Source organism: Oncorhynchus tshawytscha, linkage group LG22 (assembly GCF_018296145.1).
Source record: "Oncorhynchus tshawytscha isolate Ot180627B linkage group LG22, Otsh_v2.0, whole genome shotgun sequence".
NCBI classification, from domain to species: domain Eukaryota; kingdom Metazoa; phylum Chordata; class Actinopteri; order Salmoniformes; family Salmonidae; genus Oncorhynchus; species Oncorhynchus tshawytscha.
The window spans coordinates 38,708,438-38,716,857 of NC_056450.1; the positions used below are offsets into that span (position 1 = coordinate 38,708,438).

At 49.8% G+C, this 8,420-nt stretch overlaps 1 protein-coding gene across 1 annotated transcript in view; it reads right to left on the bottom strand.

The window, feature by feature from the left end:
• Positions 1–5,040: 5,040 nt before the first annotated feature.
• The window catches only part of plagl2 (pleiomorphic adenoma gene-like 2), a 5,129-nt gene continuing 1,749 nt past the window's right edge, over positions 5,041–8,420 (bottom strand). Inside the window, exon 2 of the mRNA XM_024385175.2 lies at positions 5,041–8,420. This exon is cut by the window's right edge and continues 953 nt beyond it. Coding sequence (XP_024240943.1) covers positions 7,891–8,420 — 530 coding nt within the window. The 3' untranslated portion in view covers positions 5,041–7,890.

Consider the following 8,420-nt stretch of genomic DNA (forward strand, 5'->3'; position numbering starts at 1 on the left):
GGGGAGTGGGGGCACATGAACGCTGGTTACCCAATGGGCTGAGAGGGGAGTGGGGGGGGCACATGACCGCTGGTTACCCAATGGGCTGAGAGGGGAGTGGGGGGGCACATGAACGCTGGTTACCCAATGGGCTGAGAGGGGAGTGGGGGGAACATGAACGCATGAACGCTGGTTACCCAATGGGCTGAGAGGGGAGTGGGGGGCACATGAACGCTGGTTACCCAATGGGCTGAGAGGGGAGTGGGGAGGCACATGAACGCTGGTTACCCAATGGGCTGAGAGGGGAGTGGGGGGCACATGAACGCTGGTTACCCAATGGGCTGAGAGGGGAGTGGGGGGCACATGAACGCTGGTTACCCAATGGGCTGAGAGGGGAGTGGGGGGCACATGAACGCTGGTGGGCACATGAACGCTGGTTACCCAATGGGCTGAGAGGGGAGTGGGGGCACATGAACGCTGGTTACCCAACGGGCTGAGAGGGGAGTGGGGGGCACATGACCGCTGGTTACCCAATGGGCTGAGAGGGGAGTGGGGGGCACATGAACGCTGGTTACCCAATGGGCTGAGAGGGGAGTGGGGGGCACATGACCGCTGGTTACCCAATGGGCTGAGAGGGGAGTGGGGGGCACATGAATGCTGGTTACCCAATGGGCTGAGAGGGGAGTGGGGGCACATGAACGCTGGTTACCCAACGGGCTGAGAGGGGAGTGGGGGGCACATGAACGCTGGTTACCCAATGGGCTGAGAGGGGAGTGGGGGGCACATGAACGCTGGTTACCCAATGGGCTGAGAGGGGAGTGGGGGCACATGAACTGCTGATTACCCAATGGGCTGAGAGGGAGTGGGGGGCACATGAACGCTGGTTACTCAATGGGCTGAGTGGGGAGTGGGGGGCACATGAACGCTGGTTACCCAATGGGCTGAGAGGGGAGGGGGCACATGAACGCTGGTTATCCAATGGGCTGAGAGGGGAGGGGGCACATGACCGCTGGTTACCCAATGGGCTGAGAGGGGAGGGGGGCACATGAACGCTGGTTACCCAGCGGGCTGAGAGGGAAGTGGGGGGCACATGAACGCACACGGGCTGAGTGGGGGGCACATGAACGCTGGTTACCCAATGGGCTGAGAGGGGAGTGGGGGAGGCACATGAACGCTGGATACCCAATGGGCTGAGAGGGGAGTGGGGGCACATGAACGCTGGTTACCCAATGGGCTGAGAGGGGAGGGGGCACATGAACGCTGGTTATCCAATGGGCTGAGAGGGGAGTGGGGGGGCACATGAACGCTGGTTACCCAATGGGCTGAGAGGGGAGGGGGCACATGAACGCTGGTTATCCAATGGGCTGAGAGGGGAGTGGGGGGCACATGAACGCTGGTTACCCAATGGGCTGAGAGGGGAGGGGGCACATGAATGCTGGTTACCCAACGGGCTGAGAGGGGAGTGGGGGAGGCACATGAACGCTGGTTACCCAACGGGCTGAGAGGGGAGTGGGGGCACATGAACACTGGTTACCCAATGGGCTGAGAGGGGAGTGGGGGGCACATGAACGCTGGTTACCCAATGGGCTGAGAGGGGAGTGGGGAGGCACATGAACGCTGGTTACCCAATGGGCTGAGAGGGGAGTGGGGGCACATGAACGCTGGTTACCCAATGGGCTGAGAGGGGAGTGGGGGGCACATGAACGCTGGTTACCCAATGGGCTGAGAGGGGAGTGGGGGCACATGAACGCTGGTTACCCAATGGGCTGAGAGGGGAGTGGGGGCACATGAACGCTGGTTACCCAATGGGCTGAGAGGGGAGTGGGGGCACATGAACGCTGGTTACCCAATGGGCTGAGAGGGGAGTGGGGGCACATGAACGCTGGTTACCCAATGGGCTGAGAGGGAGTGGGGGGCACATGACCGCTGGTTACCCAATGGGCTGAGAGGGGAGTGGGGGAGGCACATGAACGCTGGTTACCCAATGGGCTGAGAGGGGAGTGGGGAGGCACATGAATGCTGGTTACCCAATGGGCTGAGAGGGGAGTGGGGGGCACATGAACGCTGGTTACCCAATGGGCTGAGAGGGGAGTGGGGGGGCACATGAACGCTGGTTACCCCATGGGCTGAGGGGAGTGGGGGGCACATGAACGCTGGTTACCCAATGGGCTGAGAGGGGAGTGGGGGCACATGAACGCTGGTTACCCAATGGGCTGAGAGGGGAGTGGGGGCACATGAACACTGGTTACCCAATGGGCTGAGAGGGGAGTGGGGGGCACATGAACGCTGGTTACCCAATAGGCTGAGAGGGGAGTGGGGGGGGCACATGAACGCTGGTTACCCAATGGGCTGAGATGGGAGTGGGGGGCACATGAACGCTGGTTACCCAATGGGCTGAGAGGGGAGTGGGGGGCACATGAACGCTGGTTACCCAATGGGCTGAGAGGGGAGTGGGGGGCACATGAACGCTGGTTACCCAATGGGCTGAGAGGGGAGTGGGGGCACATGAACGCTGGTTACCCAATAGGCTGAGAGGGGAGTGGGGGGCACATGAACGCTGGTTACCCAATGGGCTGAGAGGGGAGTGGGGGGCACATGAACGCTGGTTACCCAATGGGCTGAGAGGGGAGTGGGGGGCACATGAACGCTGGTTACCCAATGGGCTGAGAGGGGAGTGGGGGGCACATGAACTGCTGATTACCCAATGGGCTGAGAGGGGAGTGGGGGGCACATGAACGCTGGTTACTCAATGGGCTGAGTGGGGAGTGGGGGGCACATGAACGCTGGTTACCCAATGGGCTGAGAGGGGAGGGGGCACATGAACGCTGGTTATCCAATGGGCTGAGAGGGAGGGGGCACATGACCGCTGGTTACCCAATGGGCTGAGAGGGGAGTGGGGGCACATGAACGCTGGTTACCCAATGGGCTGAGAGGGGAGTGGGGGGCACATGAACGCTGGTTACCCAATGGGTTGAGAGGGGGGGCACATGAACGCTGGTTACCCAATGGGTTGAGGGGGGGCACATGAACGCTGGTTACCCAATGGGCTGAGAGAGGAGTGGGGGGGGCACATGAAAGAAGGTATTAGTGAAAAGTCTTAGCAAAAATACTGTCATTCTTTTGGAGAAAAATACACAAAGGTTGATCAAATCTACACATCAAACTAATGGCACATACATGTACAGGATCAAATACAAATGAAAAAACACATCAACATATCAGCTGAAATGTTCAAAGAAAAAAAAACTTTTTTTAAAAGGTTGAAAGTGCTAGAATTCAGATTAGCTCACAGAAACCCAGAGAGGACAAGACTAAATACTAATAACTTTTCATTTGTTTTATCAATAAATGAATAAAAAGATAAATGCTACATTTGAATCCTACAATTGTGTCTGGAATTGAACATAGCCACGGTCTTTTAAAATGTATACTTGATATAAAAAGGCTATGACATAACCTTCTTTTTTTTCTTTTTTACATTTATACCAATATTTATATCCAACTTCCTCTGTAAGAAACAGTCAAACTCTTTCAAATGTAAGAATCGCATGTATCATGATCAATCAGGACATGTTCATAGTTTAGACAATGTACCAGCCTAGAGGAGGATTTTCCAGGAACAGACTGGTTAGTGTCAACTTGAACACACCTGCACTTATTACCTCACAAGCATTGGTTGGCAGTGGCACTATTTGTAACAACCAAACAAACATGAACTTAAATCCAAATGATACAACATGTATTTTAATGAGCAATTGTGCAAGATTTAGTTTCCTCTCTCTGGGTTTTGGTAAGAAAAATTGAAAAAAAAAAATTAAAAAATGAGGTGATGTGTTGTGTTGTTTCGAGGTCCTGTTTTTAACAAACAGAAAAAAATATAGCATATGACAACAACAAAATACGACTAAGAAATATCCCATTCAGGCGTCCCATGCTTTGAATGTCAAAGAGCAGGCTGGTGACTTGTCTGTTCTGGATATTGTCCTTTTTAGATAGACCCTTTTGTCTTGAATCTAGGAAGCAGCTGAGTGAGGAGGAGTACAGGAGAGGAAGGGAAACACTTCAAATCGCTACTACTGAAATGTTCTAGTGCTCTACAGTTGCTGAGCAACCGTAGCTAAAAGCAGCCGTATGTTTTATTTCTTTATTTTTACATTTCTACTTGACTTATACTTGAAACTACGTATTCACTAATAGATGCCTGTGGACTGGGCTCAGTACTCAAACAGACAAAAGTCAAGGGGTTTTGAGACAAGTTGCAAACCAAGAGGATGATATTCATACCGTAAAGATTAGTCCTTGTACTCTCCAGGCAGAATCTATCTTTTAACGTTGTCCATCCTACAAACATAACTCACGGGACACAAATAAGAGCACCTGTTATAGTTTTATAACTTTGGGCTTAAGTTTTCAAAAGGCTAGTGAATATGAAGAAAAAAAAGGCATCTAAAATCGGGTCGCTTCGTTTACTTAGGGTCAGGTTGGGTTTCATACTGAGAAAGTAGAGAATGAATTGAAACTGGAGAGTCTATCAATGTTATCTATGTTGACTGCTATTTCATTATTATTCCACTAACAGCCTACTAAAACATTTGTCAAAATCCACAATCCAAGTTTCTGCTACTAACTCAAGTAGGTAAAGGTAAAGATCAAGGTAAAGATCAAGGTAAAGTTCAAGGTAAAGATCAAGGTAAAGGTAAAGGTAAAGATCAAGGTAAAGATCAAGGTAAAGTTCAAGGTAAAGATCAAGGTAAAGTTCAAGATCAAGGTAAAGTTCAAGATCAAGGCAAAGATCAAGTTAAAGATCAAGATCAAGGTAAAGATCAAGATCAAGATCAAGGCAAAGATCAAGGTAAATATCAAGATCAAGGTAAAGATCAAGGTAAATATCAAGGTAAAGATCAAGATCAAGAATGAATACAGAGGAGAAAAGCTAAAGGGCAAAGCTAATAATTCATCCTTTTTTGAGCAATAAAATGTCAGATACACACAAATGTAAACCTGCCAGACATTAAACATCATCACTTTGTACACCTTACTGAGATAAAAGCAATAATAATATTCATTTTTGATGAGATATTTTGTACACTGCAATAACATTCTCTTACACCTTTTCCTCAATGTCGTCGTTGTCATTTTTGTTTGCTATTCACATATGTCAGGGTGGTTATTACCATGCATCTCTAACAGAGAGAAAATATATTTGTTTTCATCAACAACAACAAAAAAATACATATCAGTAATGTGTGGCATATTGTTACCATGGAGACTTCTTAAAACAAATACTGGAAGGAAGACAGTTGAAGGAAGGAACATCATCATGAGTCAAATACTGGTAATGACCTGTTTTCAAGAGCAGCTTTTACAAGTTGGGTTTTTTCCCCATATAGGGTCATCATCACTGAGAGCTAGCCAAAGGGATTCTTAAAGGGGAAGAGCCTTCCCCATATAAGGTCATCATCACTGAGAGCTAGCCAAAGGGATTCTTAAAGGGGAAGAGCCTTCCCCATATAAGGTCATCATCACTGAGAGCTAGCCAAAGGGATTCTTAAAGGGGAAGAGCCTTCCCCATATAAGGTCATCATCACTGAGAGCTAGCCAAAGGGATTCTTAAAGGGGAAGAGCCTTCCCCATATAGGGTCATCATCACTGAGAGCTAGCCAAAGGGATTCTTAAAGGGGAAGAGCCTTCCCCATATAAGGTCATCATCACTGAGAGCTAGCCAAAGGGATTCTTAAAGGTGAAGAGCCTTCCCCATATAGGGTCATCATCACTGATAGCTAGCCAAAGGGATTCTTAAAGGGGAAGAGCCTTCCCCATATAGGGTCATCATCACTGATAGCTAGCCAAAGGGATTCTTAAAGGGGAAGAGCCTTCTGCCAAAAAAATAAAATAAAATGCTTCTCTAGAAAAACCAGATAAAACCGGCATGACTTGGCATGTTTTCTACCGACTCAGATGTTTTCACATATCTTTGTCATTAAATATGTGGGCGCCACTGATTGCTGTGTTTGGCAGCGTTGGTTATCATACTTTCTGGACAAATGATCTGCCTCTATGAGTCATAACATTAATCAGTTGTTCGAGTCTTTCTCTGAGATATTTTTAGTGTGGTTGTAGCCTATTGGATGAGGGCAATGTTGGCCTATTGGAGGAGGGCAATGTTGGCCTATTGGAGGAGGGCAATGTTGGCCTATTGGATGAGGGCACTGTTGGCCTATTGGATGAGGGCAATGTTGGCCTATTGGAGGAGGGCAATGTTGGCCTATTGGAGGAGGGCAATGTTGGCCTATTGGAGGAGGGCAATGTTGGCCTATTGGAGGAGGGCAATGTTGGCCTATTGGAGGAGGGCAATGTTGGCCTATTGGATGAGGGCAATGTTGGCCTATTGGAGGAGGGCAATGTTGGCCTATTGGAGGAGGGCAATGTTGGCCTATTGGATGAGGGCAATGTTGGCGGGGCATTATCACTTCATTCCTTCATTAATCTTCCCCCTGACAGTGATGATGACAGACAGGGTGTATTTTCCCCCTGACGGTGATGATGACAGACAGGGTGTGTTTTTCCCCTGATGGTGATGATGACAGACAGGGTGTATTTTCCCCCTGACGGTGATGATGACAGACAGGGTGTTTTTTCCCCCTGACGGTGATGATGACAGACAGGGTGTGTTTTCCCCTGACGGTGATGATGACAGACAGGGTGTATTTTCCCCCTGACGGTGATGATGACAGACGGGGTGTGTTTTCCCCCTGATGGTGATGATGGCAGACAGGGTGTATTTTCCCCCTGACGGTGATGATGACAGACAGGGTGTGTTTTCACCTGACGGTGATGATGACAAACAGGGTGTATATTCCCCCTGACGGTGATGATGACAGACAGGGTGTGTTTTCCCCTGACGGTGATGATGACAGACAGGGTGTATTTTCCCCCTGATGGTGATGATGACAGACAGGGTGTATTTTCCCCCTGATGGTGATGATGACAGACAGGGTGTGTTTTCCCCCTGACGGTGATGATGACAGACAGGGTGTGTTTCTGGGCAGGTGGTTCAGACCTTTACACTCATAGGAGAGATAATCTAGCATGTTCAGTCACATTTGGAAAAGCAAGAAAATTATATTTCATCCACTTCAAAACATCTTCTCTAAAATTAATCTTTGATTATTTTTCCTAATATTATTACTTTATAAAGTAGCGGTACCTACTGAAGGCCTACTGAAGGCCTAATGAAGGCCTACTGAAGGCCTACTGAAGGCCTAATGAAGGTCTACTGAAGGCCTACTGAAGGCCTAATGAAGGTCTACTGAAGGCCTAATGAAGGCCTACTGAAGACCTACTGAAGGCCTACTGAAGGCCTAATGAAGACCTACTGAAGGCCTACTGAAGGCCTACTGAAGACCTACTGAAGACCAACTGAAGGCCTACTGAAGGCCTACTGAAGACCTACTGAAGGCCTACTGAAGGCCTACTGAAGACCTACTGAAGACCTACTGAAGGCCTACTGAAGGCCTACTGCCTACTACCTACATAATAAAGGGAGAGGGGATCATGGATCAGGGAGATAGGTTGGTGGGAGAGGGGATCATGGATCAGGGAGATACATTGGTGGGAGAGGGGATCATGGATCAGGGAGATAGGTTGGTGGGAGAGGTTATAACTAAAGGATAGAAAGAAAGTTTGTTTTAAAATGTCTCATCTTTTCCCTTTTGTTTCAATTAAGGGTTCAGTTTTCTCTAGGGCTCAATCAAAAGCTTTTGTGTGATTCGATTAAGGCTTCTAAGTGTTCATGTGTTTTTATCATTGCCCTTGCGGCCAGCAGGCCCCATGGACCTTGAGCGCCCAGGCAGTGAGCTGAGGATGAAGGCGTAGGGACCTGATGGCCCCTCATGGTGGCCTGGTGGCCCCTCATTGGAAGGCCTGGTGAAAGCGAGGCAGGGTGGTCGTGCTGAGGCTGGAGCTAAACACTGGCGGGAGAGGGTGCAGGGGCCCTAGACCCAGGCCCTCGCTGGAGCCATGCTGCTCCTGAGGTTGAGGTTGCAAAGAGGTAAGAGGTGCGGCTGCAGCCGTGGCAACGGCGTGTGTCTCGGCAGCATGCAAGGATGAGGATGACGAAGAGGAGGAAGAGGAGGAGGCAGGGGTAGACGAGGTGTAGCTCATGACAAGCCCTGCTGTGCTCATGGAGGCGTTGTAGGGGGGCAGGTTGGGGGGCAGGTTGAGGGGCAGGAAGCCCAGTAGGTGAGAGATGTCCATGTTAGCAGCGCACAGAGCCTCAGCGATGACAGCAGGGCTCTTGGACAGGAGGGGGTCACCACACAGCTCGTCTGTCAAGCCTGAGGGGTGCTCTAGTCCCTCCTTGGGGGGTGAGGCAGCAGCATGCTGATGATCGCCTGAGTGGTGGCCCGGCAGCCCACTCTGCAGATCCATGAGAAAGCTCT